This window comes from Barbus barbus (assembly GCF_936440315.1).
Source record: "Barbus barbus genome assembly, chromosome: 38".
In the NCBI taxonomy this organism is placed as follows: domain Eukaryota; kingdom Metazoa; phylum Chordata; class Actinopteri; order Cypriniformes; family Cyprinidae; genus Barbus; species Barbus barbus.
In genome coordinates, this window is record NC_136716.1 from 3,058,889 (window position 1) to 3,076,047 (window position 17,159).

Genomic DNA, 17,159 nt, shown 5'->3' on the forward strand with positions numbered 1-17,159 from the left:
TAAAAGTGTGCACATTGAGAGAAATAAACAGCAGATGTTCATATTAACAACTTCTTTAACTTGAGAAAACGCTGGTAACACACACATACATTTGTAATAAAATGAAAAATGCATGTTGTAAAGCTAGTGAATAAAAGGAAACGATCCCCCCAGGCCTGTTGTACACGGGGTCCCTTGACTCCACCCCCATGTCAAAACAAAGTGAGATGCGCAGAAACATGAAGCGCAAAGGGGAAAACGGTATCACAAGCTCAAACTTGACTGAAACGCAAAATAAAAGCAGCGTTGCAAATAAATTAATAGATATGGCCATGGAAAATATGTACTGCAATTCATTGCTTTTGCTCCGTTTCATTTATATTTTGCAATTCTTTATTTTTGGTTACAAAACTGATTTTTTTTCTCGCAATACTTATTTTTGTTTGCAAAACTTCTTGCAAACCTTTATTTTCTTTTGCAATGCTTCAATTCTCTTGCAAATATATATGGCATTAAATTGATTCCATATGATTGTCATGTTTAATATATTTGTTCGTTGTTGTTAGTATTTATTCTATTGAATCCTTCTCATCCAAACCGTGCCATGTTTCTCTGCTAAGAGAAGAGATCTGTCCCTAAGCAGTAATACCTTCATCAATGACATGATCGGACTTATTAGATGATTGCATTGCCTGCAGGCTAATTGAATAGTTGGTTCATCCTGCAAAAGATCATTTCCTCTGTGTGCAGTGTTCTGATTTACCAATAATGTTTCCTTAGTAAATTAGTCAGCCAAGAAAGATAAAAACACTTACGCTAATGAAAAAAAAAAGAGCATTTACTAATTACCAACCTGTATCATTTTTCTGTAAAATCATTTGAATCAATGAATGACGTATTTTAAAAAGCGGCATACTTTAAGGGAGTGATTTGAGTGTTCAGCGTTATGGATTGATGAGAGCAGTCGCTGACGTGTGTTTGTGTGTCCAGGTGAAAGCGGCACTTGATGAGATCCTTGAGAAGCTTCCGGAGGAGTTCAACATGGCGGAGATGATGGGGAAGGTGGAGGAGAGGACGCCGTATATTGTTGTGGCGTTACAGGAGTGTGAGCGCATGAATTTTCTGACACAAGAGATCAAACGCTCTCTAAAAGAGCTCAATCTAGGCCTGAAGGTTAGACACACACACACACACACCTGTAAGTGAATGGCTTGCTGTTGTACTGAGTTTCTAGCCCCTTTTGTCTGCTGCTGTACGGATTCTCATCACCACATCAAATGCTGATCAGGTTGCTGAATTATTTTTATGCCATATTATTAAAATCTGATATGCAGTCAGTTATTGCTTTCTTCGCACACCTGCTAGAATGACACATCCGTCTCTTTCCTGGTGCTTGGTAACGGCAGAAATTAAATCGCTAGCATGCCGGCGAGAGAGTCATGTTGCTCTTTTCAGACCTATTTTAACTGCATTAAATCCCTGAATGATGGTAAGCCTTATGAAGAAAAGACAACTATTAACTAACGCAGGATTCTGGCCTTGGCAGGGGTCACTGAGATGATTTCCATTACTGTGGATCACCTACAGAAACAACTGAAGCCCTTTATTGTGTCGTTCTGAGACACAACATGGGAAAAAAATCTAAATTATTCAATTATTCCTGGATGGTTTTGGAGCCACATTGCATTGTGGGAAATAGTATGCTATGAAAACAAAATAATTAAAAGACGGCAGTGTGACACTTGAGATTTATAGATGAGAGGAAACACATTTTAGATGCATCTTCATGTTTTTGCTTCATATACAGTATATTCATATTCAGCTTTTCCATTAAAAAACAATTATGCTATATGGAGTGTGAAAAAACATGATTTTAAAAACACTGTCATTTAAAGGGCTCATGTCATGAAGAATCACATTTAAAATCTTAAATTCAAAATAATTTTTTTTTTTTTTTTTTAAGTCTCAAAATTGACTCTCAAAACTCTGTTTGTTTACATTAGCACTGAACATTTTCAAGGTGCCTGTTGATTTATTCTGTCCACTTATGACTGAAACTGAGTGTTTTAGCCACAAAAAACACTTCATCTCAGGACGTCAAAAATGTATTATATATTACCCCATTTAAAGTTTTTTCTTCGGCTGAATCATTGCACCTGTTTTATCTACTTTAAATGACAAACACTAGACATGACAATTCATTTGCCAACAGAACAAGGCTACGTTTATTTTTTTTATTACTAATCATTTTATTTGTTATTTAGGATTTATTTTTTAAACTGAACATTTAAAACAAATACATATACATGTTCTCACTTGAATCCGAAATGATCAAGCCGCACTGTTTCTAGGCTGACCCATATGTTTCTCTCTCAGGGCGAGCTCACAATGACCAACGACATGGAGAATCTCCAGAACGCCATCTACCTGGACCAGGTGCCCGAGTCCTGGACCAAACGCGCCTATCCGTCCATATCCGGTCTGGCCATCTGGTTCATGGACCTCCTGAACCGCATCAAGGAACTGGAGACCTGGACTTCTGACTTCTCCCTGCCCTCGGTGGTGTGGTTGGCCGGCTTCTTCAACCCGCAGTCCTTCCTGACAGCCATCATGCAGTCAATGGCGCGCCGCAACGAGTGGCCGCTGGACAAGATGAGCCTGCAGTGCGATGTGACCAAGAAGAACCGCGAGGACTTCAGCTCGCCGCCGCGAGAGGGAGCCTACATCCACGGCCTGTTTATGGAGGGCGCCCGATGGGACACGCAGGTCAGACTCGCTGTTATTGGTTTTGAGAAGAAAGAGTAATATAGTGAAGTCGACAACTTGTTTATTGTAAAACTGTCTGAAATGAGAGCGAGTGTTAAAGCTACATGACAGTCAGTGAAGATGTCTGTACTGCGAGCGCTCATAATGGAGGATGTGTAGTTTTGTAGCAGGACTGCAGTGACAGGCTGTTTGCAGCGTATTCACACTTCACTCGAGTCCATTTCATCTAGCAGCAAATATTTGTGAAAAGAGCAAAAGCTTGGAAAGCTTGACATCCAGAACAATTTACCACTAATCACACTGAATTTGTCTTCATCTTATCATCACATTACAGCCTTTCCCTCTGTCCTCGTGCTTCATAAATGCTTTACTGCTAAATTATTTTGTAGAGTACAGTAGATAGTGGGGTAAGATGCGCCAGTAGGTTTACTGTCACCGCAGACCGTGAACAGACCCGTAATACACAGCTGCATGCCATTCAAATATATAAATGCATAAAAAAAAGTAAATTTTCTACATGGCACGTAAAATTAATTTTATGAACTAAATTTGTTAATGTTTAAAACCATATGATTAATTATTGTCATTCGTCTCAGTGTTTAACTGATTGTGATAGTGAGCTTTGACTTCAAATATAGGATATACTAGGAAATGGTTCATATTAGAAATATTATTACAAAAAGAAAAAAAACGTTTTTAAGACTACATTCACGTATTCTAAATATAGATTTTCTTGTCTGATTCATGAAAATGTGTATAATGTGGAAAAATAAAGACTTAAATGGGTATATAGGTAGGTCAATAGATACATTTTAATTATTTAGTTTAATTATTTATTTAATGACAGAAATATGGACAGCATAGCAATGGCTGCGTGTTCTAGAATCTCTCCAATCAGGCACATTCATTTCATCTCTTTTCTCTTTCTCTGGAGGTCAGGTGAAGTAAGCAGTGACACAGCGAGCTCCTCTATGCACAGATGAATCGTTCATGAATATTTTACTGCATCTGTAAGATTTACTGGCTTAAATTCACACTGACTACATTGTCATGAAAAATTAAACAGGAGTTTTAAACACTGACCAGCATTTCTGATGAATGAGGCAGGGGTTTCTGCTCATTTAAATCCAAATGAAAACCAACATTGGGCTGATTTTATTCCCCGGCCTTTGAAAAACCCTAGAGGAGCATCGACATGTAGAGCATCACCTGAGATTCTCCAGCTGAGACTATAATGACACCAGCTGGATATTAACTAGCATTGTTTGCTTAATTTACCAATTGATTTGGTTAAATGAGTTGATTCTGAGAGCTGTCACTTTAACACTCGCTCACACAGATCTGCAGAAACACACACACATGCTTCAGCACAGACCCACAACAAAGAGTCTGCTTGCACCATTAGCGCTCTAATGAATGGAAATGCATGCGGCTTTCTGGTAATGTCTCTAAAAACCAGTTTTAATTACGCACAGGAAGATTTTAATCACTGCGCCCCTCGACTGTTTTCCGTCATAGTCTTCGATCAACTTAAACTTAGATTCAGGATGCCTTTTGCCCTTTGGGAAAAGCTTTTCCAGCTTATCCGAGTGTGAAAGCATATAAGCGGAGATGGAGGATCTGGCCTCATTTATATGAATGAGATTTAACACCTACAGCGACGACATCAAGCACATAGGCATTGACATGATGGCCTATATACATAATATTATTCTTATCGTATAGTTATCGTATGGCTTATTTCTGAAGATATTCTCTTAGCTGATGAAGTAGTGTAATCAGCTTAGAGAGTTTTAAAGAGACGTGACCTTAAGTTTTCAGGCCCTGTAGAAGATCTAACATGAGTTCCTCTAAACGTGTGCTAGATGTGCAAGGAGTGTTTTACTGACTATTTATTCAAAGAGTCGTAAAACTATCAGTATTTAAAAGCACAAACTTTTACTGCAGCCACGAGACAATTAGAGTGAAATCATAAACAGCGTCCTCTGTGGAGCACTGCAATGTCAACATTATTTGCATGTGTCCCTTTAATACTTGCAATCTTTGGTCTGTTGTTTGTGGAGCAGAAGAGGATTAATGAATTCATGAACTATCCGATGAAATGTCCCGCATATGAACTCCTGCACGTTTCCCTGTTGTTACTGCAGGAGTTTTCAGTTTAGTGAAGGACAATTCAAACTTTCAAGATCATTTCTGTAATACTGCCACCACCAACAGAAACTCGGTTCAGTTCAATTGGTGTTATGTTTTTTTCCTTCTGCAAACATGAAGCCTCTTTATAATAATTTTCATTAATAAAGTAAGTAATAAACATTATGAAATATATTCCAGATTTCAAATCTGATTTGATGAGCCACATTTAAAGTGTTATTTTAACAATTTTCTATATGAATTATATTACTAATTCTGATTATTTCTGTCAAGAAATGTATCTATTGCTATTATCAATAAATAAACCTATTAGTGCATTGTATCATCAAACACCTTTTCTGTGCTGAAATCATATCAAATCATTATCATATAAAGGATAGTTCACACAAAAATGAAAATTCTGTCATTAATTACACACCCTCATGTGGTTACAAACCCGTAAGACCTTCGTTCTTCTTCAGAACACAAATTAAGATATTTTTGATTAAATCCAAGAGCTTTCTGACCCTGCATAGACAGCAATGCAACTACCATGTTCAAAGCCCAAGCCCAACAATTTCTTCACGTGGACCGTTTTAATGATGCCTTTACTACCTTTATGGGCCTTGAACATGGTAGTTCCATTGCTCTCTATGGAGGGTCAGAAAGCTCTCTGTCTTAATTTAACAAAGGTTTTACGGGTTTGGAATGACATGAGGGTGAGTAATTAATGACAGAATTTTCATTTTTGGGTGAACTATCCCTTTTAAGTTGCCATGAAATGAAATCAACGTTTTAATGGAGTATTGCAATGAATTATAAATCATTATAATTTATCCATGCACATCATATATATATATATATATATTATATATATATATATATATATATATATATAATTGTATGTGCCCTCATAATGTTTAATCTCACAGGAATTTTCTCTGTTCAAAAAGCAGTTTCACTCAGATATACGTCACATTTCATGCTGATATTTAAAGCTGCAGTCCGTAACTTCATTTTGGTTAAAAATGACCCGAAATCAATATTTGAGCAAGTACATACCTTACTTCAGCCCGATTCACTTATAGCTTATAATAATGTTTTCTAATTTGAGTGGTACGGGTAGGTTTTCGTGGGAAATTCGAGCATGGCACTGCATCATTACGTCACGTCTGTAAACATAAAGAAGTTGACCCGGCTACTAGGTTATAGCATGTGAGGATCCTGCAGGTGGTGGATCGTATTTAGCCTTTTCTCACAGCAGCTAGAATAATTAAATGTATAATTTCTATGGCGGATTGTGATCCAGAAAGGATTATGTGTTTATGAAACACATGTGAATGAAATTAAATTATATTCCAGTTTTAAACGTGCTTCTGATTACAGATAGCCTGGGATTACACAAGATTTGTATTTTAAAGAAAACCAGTTCGAAGGAGGAAGCATCATTTGCTTTTTGGGTTAAAAGAATTTCTTAATATGAAATTCGAATGGCTTGACAATTAGATATTAGTCTGTACAGAAATTGAAATCTACAAGCTAATACACACTATACTCAGTCACGCAATGCTGATGTTGTTAACATTAATAGTTTGAGAATAAAGTATAACAATAATAATACTTTGCATGGTTTGATGTGATATGAGCTAACCGATCTTTAAATTAAATCACCATTGGTAGTGCGATGTATGGTAATGTTTTTTTCCTCAGTTGGGCAGAAAAAACGTGGCAGACTTGTTACTTGTTCAGATGACAATATAAGGTGAAAATTCTTATTTGGGTCATATATTCCAATATGTAGGCTAGAATCTGTGATTGTGAAGTATAGTAAACATCCACACCGGTGAGGTGACTGACAGCAACACATTCACCTCAAAACATTAGATTCATCCGGGCTGGAGCCGTGGCAACTCACAGCCCATGCAAGCTAGATAATTCCGCAAAAAGCTGCAATTCCAGATTTTCAAACAGAGAGGGCGACAAAGAGGCAAAAGTTACGGACTGCAGCTTTAAAAGATCTGTACTTCATATAAATACAAATATGAATATACAGTATATGATACTATGAGCTAGGGTTGTCACGATACCATAAAAATGTCTTACAATACTACACCAGCTGAAGTACCACGATACCATGCAGTATTGTTTATTTAAAATTCAATTCCACAAAATGAATCAAAATTTCATAAATAAATAGATGTGCGACGTGCAAGTGCAACTTCTCATTGCAAACTGAACTTAAGCGTCGGGAAACACTCAATACCATATAAACTACACAGAGCACAGCAGAAAGACATTTGGCAATCAACTTGTAATGTTTAAGCTGGCATGCATGTTCAAATGAATGTTTTAAACAGTGTTCCTGCCATGCATACAACACATTTTATACTACCGTTTAAAAAATGCAATGGCACCGCGGGTATTTTTAAGCTTTAGTATCGCTATACTACCGTAGTACCGGTGTATCGTGCAACCCTACTATGAGCACATGAATAGCATATGTTATATTGAAATGTATGCCATTTATATGAACATCATATAATGCAATATGTTTAATTGGTGATTTATCATGTAGAGTGATTATAAATGTGAAAACGATGATCCTCTAATGTCTGTTTTTTTAGGCTGGGATAATGGTGGATGCCCGTCTAAAGGAGCTCACGCCCACAATGCCGGTGATTTTCATCAAAGCCATTCCTGTGGACAAACAGGAGACCCGCAGCCTGTACCAGTGTCCCGTCTATAAGACCCGAGAACGTGGACCCACGTACATCTGGACCTTCAACCTGAAGACCAAAGAGAAACCGTCCAAATGGACCCTCGCTGGAGTCGCTCTGCTGCTTCAGATATAAACGACCAGCTCGCATTTCACCGATGACTTATTAGCTACCAATAACACCAAAACACGTGATTTCATGGCATAGCACCTTTTTTAGAACATAGTATATTCATATTTTTTGTGTCGTTAGGAAAAGGCAAGTCCCAGTGCAAACATTAGCACAAAAAACACGACGTTCCATGCAGTTAAATTAAAAGCACTTTGATGAACCGGTTTCATATTTGTTCATTGTATTTTTCTTTCACAGATTTGTGTGACTCTGCTCTACTTCTGTTCTCTTGAGTTTAAAACAGGAAGCCTACAAATCTCAGTTCTATCACATTCAAGCATCTCACCCTGAGAACCCGTGGCGTCGGTCTGAAGAAAGTGCAACACCTCAGTGAATCCGCCGCCGCCGCAGCAGCAGCGATGAGCCTCCAGGGTCACTTATATCTGTTATTGAGAAAACTTAACAACACGTACAGAGACTGAGCTATGAAACGGGGCCACAGGGAAACAGAATATGTGGAGAAAAGCAATAAATCCATCCAGAATCCAATTACAAAGCACCGGGAAAGGGAGCTTCTGCCGTGCTCTTTATATTCATTTCTCTCGTGTCCCGGCGTAAGGGATAGGAGACAAACACGTTAAAGAAATAAATATGAAACCGACACGAAATGTAAGGGAACCTTCTTCATTTGTTTGTGTACACATCGGTTAAATATGATTAATGTGCTGCTTGTTTATTCCTTCCAGCACGGCAGTAAAGAGTGCACTTTGTTCTCTGAATTTTACATTTGCATTTTTTTGAAGCGAATATCAGCACTTGTAAGGCATCAAAAGAGACGCGAGGAGTTTAAGGTGAGGTTTCAGGCTTTGGTTCTGCATCAGTGAAAACCCACATCAGAGAAGCTTTACATGTGTCAGGAGTTAGAGAGACGATGATTTCCGTGAACGCTTGCAAAAAGTAAGTATGTGAAGATTTGGATATACTTGGATTTCTAAACACATTGGTCATCAAATTTGATCTGATCTTCAGAAAAATCACAACCAAACGTTTGCATGTATTGTTTGAGCGTACCATGAGAAACATAATGTGAATCCTGAGGCAAATGACTTCAAAACATTCCAATCAAAGAGATGCTGTTCACAAATGTTAATGTGAATCATGCCTCAAACAAAATACATTTACACTTATACGTTTCAAATATGCTTACAATGAAAGAGCTTGCGGTGCACATTTTAATCGTTTTTTTCGAAGATCACAGCTTAATGTTGACTTTCATAAAGATGGAAAGTTTTACAGAAACACCTCTACAATCCTTGATATTCACATTAAAACCAATCCAATCTCATGAGACGCAATGATTTGGACAACATGGAGGAAAATGTACAGCAACCTGTCTAGCAGCTGAAGCTTAGTGGATGTTGGGTGACGCAATGGGGGAAAAACCCAAACGCAGGAGTAAATCTGTCCAACAGCGGCTCAATCCTGACCTGTTCACACCAAACATGAGAATGTTTCTGAGTTTAAAACCGGTTTGTAAAGAGAAATGCTGCAAAATCCCTTCTGCTCCAGCATTTCATCAGATGTTTACTGGAGGTTATTGCTGCCAAAAGGAGGATCAGGCTGTTATTAAATTAAAGTTATTAAGGACTCACATATTTTTGTTCCACTCTGAGCTATGACGGTTTCCTCAGTGTGTTCATCACAGACCTGGTTGTGACTGAGATGAAGATCGGATCATTAGGACTAGGAATGTTTTCTGGTTTATTTCGAAGCCATTAAAGAAGAAAATCTGGTTTTCTCCTCAGATTGCTTTTGTATTGATTGTGAATATCAACTGAGGAGATCAGACATGCAGGGGGTTTTGTGTCACAGACATTGGCAGCTGTCCATGATTAAATGAAAGCTAAATTGGTGAAAGCAATTAATCAGGTTGGTCATGATACGGCTGATTATACAGTGTCAGGATTCAAGTCTGCTGCCAAATCAATGTTAAAGAGTTCACTATGGTATGGCAGTTTCTATTATCTTAAACTCTTTCTTTATTATCTTAAGAAACTTTGTTTCTTGCATATTTCTCACAAGCAACCAAATTATGATATTTGCTTTATGACACTGAATACTCTCAATATCCAAAATAATAATAATACTAAAATAAAAATCCACAAAGGTATCATTAAAAGTCTAAAGTCATATTATAGCTTTGTATTTCAATGATTGAAAATGCATTCATTCTTTTGAGACCATATTTAAATTTGTACACAAACAAATGAGATTTGAGGCCTGTGGCAAAGGACAGGACATTCAGTGTGATTACCATCGTATGGCTTCAGTAAGATTTGGAAAATACAAAAGTCGTATGGACTATATTTAAAGGGATAGTTCATCCAAAAATGAAAATTACCCCTTGATTTACTCACGCTCAAGCGATCCTAGGTGTATATGAATGTATTCATTTAGACGAATATAATCAGAGTTATATTAGTAAATGTCCTGGCTCTTCCAAGCTTTATAATGGCAGTAAATTGTGGTCAAGATTTTGAAGCAAAATAAGGTGCATGCATCCATAAGAAATAGTGCTCCACACACCTCTGGGGGTTAATAAAGGTCTCCTGAAGCAAATCTATGCATTTGTGTAAGAAAAATATAAATGTTTAATACTTTATAAACTGTAATCTAAGATGGCATAGGATGTAGGCGTAGCGTGGCATAGCGTAGCGTAAAATCCAGTAAGAAGTAATGAGCACAGAAGTGCAGAGGAGAGAGCAAAACAAAACACCGGTCACAAATTAGAAGTACAAAATGAGGATTTGTTAAAAAAAGATTGTTGAAGGATTTCGATATAAGCCAAGAGGAGACTGGTTTTCCTTTGCTGTAAACAAAACTTGGTTCTCACAAGACTAGCATATTTTCAACGCCGATGTCCTATACGTCATCTGCTTGAACGCCATATTATATTCTCCTGAATATAAGTACGACAGTTAGCGGAAGCTAGAGATTCTGGTTTATAAAGTTTTAAATATGAATATTTTTCTTACACAGATGCATCGATTTGCTTCAGGAGACCTTTATTAACACCCTGGAGCACTTTTTCTGATGGATGGATGCACTTTTTGGGCTTTAAAATCTCATCCACCGTCGGCGCCAATAGCCTCGGGGTTAGTGCGTTGACATACAGCACAACTGTGCTCACGGCGACCAGAGTTTGATTCCCGTCTTGAGGTCCTTTGTCGATCCTGCTTCCCTCTCTCCACCCAATGCTTTCCTGTCGCCACTCTACTGTTCAATCCAAAATAAAAACGGCATAAAAGCCCCACCCCCAAAAAAATCTCGACCACCATTCACTGCCATTATAAAGCTTGGAAGAGCCAGGACATTTTGTAATACAACTCTGATTCATCTGTAACAAGAAAGTCAAATACAGCCAGGATGGCTTGAGGGTGAGTTAATCATGGGGTAATTTGAACTATCCATTTAAGTTTGTTCCTGGATCATTTAGAGCTTGACAAGGCCAGGTGCAGAACTTAGTCTCAGTGTCTTAACACCAAGTCTGACCAACTAGCAGTTTACTAACTTCAAAAAAAAAAATCATTATACCAATCTACATTTTTACACCACCTGAACATTCAGCCTGTTCTATAAAGAAACTCATACAGGTTTAGAACATGAGGGTGATGACTAAAGTTGTCATTTGTGATGAACTACACACTTAAAAATCTAATATTTTATTTCTAGACTACAGTAATGTGGATTTCTGTTCAAGTAAGAAGGAAGTTTCCATCAAAGATCATGCTGTCCAATGGCATCGGTGACTTGGAATCATGTACAGTAAGAGTCCACTTGTGAACATCTGCATCCGTCGTGAGCATCTCGACCCGAACGCAGCCGTCCCGCACCGTTCCTCCCCTCAGTCACGGCCACCATTCACACCTGACAATTCATATTTCACATCGCAGAGGGGATGTTTGCGCCGCCGGGTACATGCGCTGGGCAAAGTGTCAGGCTACAGCAGAAATCTATCAAAGACTCCTGCTCAGAATGTAAAGAAGGAAGCTTTAATCATGTCCATGGGAAATGCTGGTTGCTAGGCTACAGGTCAGTCTTGAGAAATGACTTAGGAGAGAGCCGGCGATGGTGCAGTGTATGTAATATTAAAGCAGGCTGTATGCTAAATTGCAGAGAATCACAGCATTTCTTCACTTTGCCTTTCTGAAATATGGTAATTTGAGACAAGAGCAAACTGTAAACTTAATGGAAGCGCTTGGAGCCACTTCTTTTTCTTTAAAAGCTTTTGAAATGTACCGTTGCCTGTATTATTCACAAGTACCGTGCGGAATATGAAGATTTATGTGGCGTATTCAACACTTATGAGAGTCCTTAAGAGAATGATGGAAAGTATTTTCAGTGTACTGTGCAGGCACAAAGGCTAAACTGTCAGTTTTCAACACACAAATGCCTTTTTCAGAAGCGTGTTCCCAACTACTGCGGTTAAAAAGCCGTCTCTCGTCTCTGAGCTCGGCCGGTCTGACAGACAGACGGTAAATAATTAACGAATTATGTTCCAAATTCATGCAGGGAGAGCCTGCCTTATACCTCACCCTGACCAGGATAACAATTTTAGTACGAAACATTGCATATTGGCTGAACAAGACATTGCTCTCAGAAGTGGAAACCTAGAGGGCTTTTCAGTATTTTATATGGGACCGATGTTTTAGTCAGCAGCCATTTGCACAGTGGAAGCTTTCGCTCGCCTCGTGCTTCTGCTTTTATGTCAACCAGTCTGCTACACGGACTCCATTTAATTGTCATATTTTAATTTAAATGCTGATAGGGAAGACGTGGTGGGGGGGTAGGAACCGAGATACGAAGCAGCCTCACTCCTAAAGCTTTTGCAAATAAGAAATGTAAATGCAAAAGGCTTTGTTTGTGTGTGAGAATTGCATTTTCACCCCTGAAGTTCAATGAATTTAAAGGAGGTTTCAGCAGTTCCAAAAAAATAAATAAAAAAAATAACCTAATATATCACCTAGTTGCTGAAGCATATTTGGTTGGTTAGTTTTCAGACACATTGGCTTTTTCTGGCTCTGCACGAGAGCTCTACAGGGACGACGTGGCGATTTGTCGTGCTGCTCTGATTTCTATGTAATGTAATTGCATTTCTTTTCCTCTCAGATTGTTTTACACAAGTGTTTCCGAAGTTAAACTGTAACATGACTTATAAATATAGCAAAAACCATTTTAAAATGAAAAGCTTTCCTGAAACGTTCAGTTAAGGTTGTCTGTAGCAAAACCCCAAAGAGAAAGATGGTGAACTCTAAGGTTAAAGGGGCTGTTCTCCTAAAAATGAATGTTCTGTCATAATCTGCCGTTCCAAACCTGTGACTTTAGCTGTTTCAAAGGCTGCTGTGCCATCTGCAGCTCACATTTGCTGGTTGTATAAAGTTTTTTTTTTGACACAAAAGAACATTTTGTTTGTTCACAAATTGGACAATGTTCCTTACATCCTTATAAAGTTATACAGGCTTTATACAATAGAGGTTATGCACCACAAACGTCTGTACTTGGTAAAACAGGTCGCGTCATTTCCAGTTCATTTATAAAATGTGCACAGATTTGATCTTAGAGTGTGCATGCTAAAATTCACGCTAACGTTCAGATTTGGCAGTGTGACATGGTAAAGTGCTGAGCACCAGGGTCTAGGCAGATATACAAACTTGTCCTTGTGTTGTGTCAGAATCTGTTTTACTCGAGATGATTTTACTCAAGTAAATACCAAAGATGATCATAACCGATGCCCATCACATATGCAAAGTGATATCTAAAAGTTTTTTCTTCTTGCTAACATTCAGATATTAAAATTGAACAAAATAGCAACCATAAAAACAACTAGCAAAGTTAGCTGATTCTTTTAATACTCCATGGAAACTGGCATCAGTTCACAGTGCATGAGAGCTGTTTTCGTGACGCTCGACATATACCTTATTGTATTTTGGGGTGAACTAACTTTTTAAATTGTCACAGCTTTTCCTTTTCTTCTTTTTTCTTCTTATCTTATTCTCTGAATTTAGCTGTTTTCTATATCGTGGACCATTAGACCGGAGCTCTTTCAGATATTTCAGTGTTTTCTTTTGAGGCACATGAACCTTTTTCACATTCATTTTCATGTTTAGAAAAATAAGGAAGGTTTATTTGAAGCTACTACAACAAGCATAATATACTCATTTGTCTTGTGAGTCACTGCAACACAGTCTACAGCCAGATATCAACAGTTGTCTTTTTTTTCCCAACAACATTTGCCCGGTTCCCATTCTACAAACACATTTGAAAGGACACACATACAGTATCATATTACTTTAATTGGTCCAACACTGGGTTAGTGGGTTGTCTATAGTTCTGAAGTCTTGAATTCCTAAAAATCAAACTACAATAATACAACTGCCAACCAGAACAGACTTGTCCGTTTACTGTGGCTAAAAGAGCTTATTTACAATCATCTTCGCAAAATAATCAATGGCAATTAACTAAAGAGAAAAAACTGATATGTGCTAGCCATCACCAACCGAACGAAAGAACAGAACAGAACGAAACGCAACTTTTACTTGATTGTGCTTTTTAACCCACAAAACCACTTCGTCGTTGAAATGGAGCATTTTCGTAGAGGCACCAAAAGAAGTGCGTGAATATCATAAGAACGTCTAAAGCTATTGACTAGGACCGGAAGTACAAACAGTATTTGTATTTATATATATATTTATGCATTTATATATAAATTTATACAGTTCTGTTCCATGTCCATACCTTTTAACGCACGTTCTTTCTTCTGACGATCTCTGCGAGTCCCCATGCAAAGCCCTTACGAACGCAGAATCTGTAAGTCCTTCCTTATTAGTGGTCAACAAACACATGTTAAATGAATGGATATGCACACAGAAATGTCTCAGTATTGACTCTAGACTAGCTGGTGCTGGGTCAGTCACTGAAGAACTGCTGGAAAGGCCCGGATCCAAGTCTAGAATGGCTCTTTTGCACTTCTGTTGTTGCTTGGGCTTGTGGCTCAACCGTCCGAGAGTTTGCGAGCGGTTAAACGGTCACTTCAGTCTTGCTCCCTGTGCGGTAGTGATGGTGATGCTGCTGCTGCGGGACGTAGTGCAGCTGCTCCACTGTCTGCGTGCGGCGCGAGGCGAAGGCCTGCCTCTTGGAGGCCGTCTGGTTCATGGTCGCAGTGTTCTGCGGGGGGGTGTTGTTCGAGGCACTGGGATGAGAGTGCATTTTTGTCATCTTATAGCGGTCCAGGAGGGGCGTGGTGGGCATGAACACATCCGTGTGGGATATGGCTCTGGATATTGACTTGTCGCTGTGGAACCCGGAGCGCTTGATGGACATAATCTTGTCGGGAGAGATCAACGGATCCTGCGAGTGAAGGCGATCCTGCGAGTAGAGACGGTCTTGGGAGTAGAGGCGGTCCTGGGAATGCAGGCGTTCCTGAGAGTGAAGACGCTCCTGCGACATCAAGCGGTCCTGCTTGTGGATGCGGTCCTGGGAGTAGTGGCGGTCCTGTGATATGAGCCGCTCGTGGGAACGCAGGCGCTCCGCCGACAGGAGCTGCTCATCAGAGAGGATGCGTCCGCCGTACGGGGAGATGTCGTAGGGGGACATGGGATAGTCGTTTGCGTGGATGCGCTCGGGGGACAGCACATGGTCCTGGGACATGGCCCTCTGAACTCTGTGGGGACGCTGGCGGGGCGCTTGCTGCTGCTGCTGCTGTTGCTGGGCCTGCTGCTGCTGGCTGCCCTGGGACTCCTGGTTTATCTTGATCATGTGCAAGGGAAGAGTTCCTCGTGCTGCTAGGTCTGGAAGATGCCTCTTCCTGCTGTAGTAGTCGTCAACGTCATTATCCGCTGTGTAAAAACACAAGCAGTGTAAGTTTCAGAGCATTTAAGTCATTATGAAATCAAAAATTAGTTGCTGGCTTTTGCCTCTCAAATGACTTTCCTTTTCAGCTGACTTTTTAACCACCTGTCTGTTATGATATATGGAGACTTTTATCAATGAATCGCCAATGGATTAAACCAAGTCCCATACAACTTTTTTCTTACACTTTATATAATTTAGTAACTACATGTCAACTAGTAGTCAGTAGTCTGTCTGCTTAATATCTGTCTATACTTGATGGACGTACTACTAACTAGAAGGAAATTCGCAAGCACCCATCACCCTCGTTCTGTTAACCATAACCCTAACCTAACAGTCAACTAATACTCTAATGAGAGTTGTGCTGAGTTCACATTGCACGATTTTAGCCCTGATTTTTACTCACCAACAGGTTTTGCGAAATCACTGACAAATGCCCGATATCGGAGGCAAATCGGTGTTCGTTCATGCAAGTGACAATCACTCAGTGTGAATTATAAAAGACGAGATCTGAGAGAATCACCGATGCATCGCCGAAGCCCGTGAAAGATTTGGCATGCTAAATATATGGACCTGTCGGCGATTCAAAATCCTGCTGTGTGAAAAGAGTTCTGACAAATGCATTGGCGATGACCTAGAGCCAATGAGAGAGCAAGATACAGGGCAGCGGAAAGTTCGGGGAGGAGTTATATGAAACTTAGTTTGCGGACCAGACAGAGTTATCAGCGATTCTTTATTGTAAAGTCATGCAGTGTGTAACCTCCTGTCGCTGTGGAACCCGGAGCGCTTGATGGACATAATCTTGTCGGGAGAGATCAACGGATCCTGCGTAACTGAATGCTAATCCAGACAGCCGTGCAGTTTAAAAACAACGGTGATCTGAAGACTTTGAAAATCATGCAGTGTGAACTCGGCATTAGGTAACATGTTATTGCGAAGCTACATATAGTTAGTAGAATGTCTGAAGTGGACTATTGAAATAAAGTGAATATCGGATCTTTTTTGCTTGGGACTGCATCAGATTACAGATGTAAAATGGTTCCACACACCATTTAAACTGACCAATCACAGTCAAGTAATAAGATACTTTAAATCAAAGGGACTTGCTTTTGTCTACAAGATTGATCACAGCTTGAGAGCTTCAGGACACAAATACGTTCAGGACAGTCCGGTCAGCCAGCCGGTACTGTAATGAACTGCGTGATTGGAACTGGAAATAATGAAATTATCCTCTGCTCGGAGGTGTAATGAATACATTCTGGGGTAGCTGATGTCCTCGAGATTTCACTTACACTTGATAGATTTCTCCACACATTTAGAGCCCAGTAATATAGAAGTGAATGCAATAAAGCAGTGTATCAAACAAAATTACAGCCACAAATCTTTATATAAGTGAGAATTAATCGAATAACTGTGATGAAAGTTTTGTGGGGGAAAAAAACAAAAATAAAAAAAAAAACTGCACAGTAATTCACAGCCGGAGGTAGTGGCAGTCATTTTTGTGGGACATCTGAAACAGCGTCTCTTAAGGGGATTAGATTCAGTTTG

The 17,159-nt window shown here is 39.3% G+C and overlaps 2 protein-coding genes across 7 annotated transcripts in view; one reads left to right on the forward strand and one right to left on the reverse strand.

Annotated features, from left to right (window-relative positions):
• dnah9 (dynein, axonemal, heavy chain 9) overlaps positions 1–7,928 on the forward strand; it is a gene marked incomplete at its 5' end in the record, with an annotated part of 106,009 nt that extends 98,081 nt beyond the window's left edge. Inside the window, 3 exons of the mRNA XM_079398499.1 lie at positions 970–1,152; positions 2,356–2,745; positions 7,500–7,928. Of these exons, the coding sequence (XP_079254625.1) occupies positions 970–1,152; positions 2,356–2,745; positions 7,500–7,727 (801 nt within the window). The 3' untranslated portion in view covers positions 7,728–7,928. The remainder of the gene's footprint in view (positions 1–969; positions 1,153–2,355; positions 2,746–7,499) is intronic.
• Positions 7,929–13,874: 5,946 nt separating this feature from the next.
• Positions 13,875–17,159, reverse strand: part of LOC306857654 (shisa family member 6) — a gene marked incomplete at both ends in the record, with an annotated part of 57,269 nt that continues 53,984 nt past the window's right edge. For 5 of the 6 annotated variants that reach the window (XM_079397687.1, XM_079397688.1, XM_079397686.1 and 2 more), the window contains one exon: positions 13,875–15,598. In XM_079397687.1, coding sequence (XP_079253813.1) covers positions 14,781–15,598 — 818 coding nt within the window. The remainder of the gene's footprint in view (positions 15,599–17,159) is intronic. The other variant, XM_079397689.1, reaches the window with a different exon arrangement.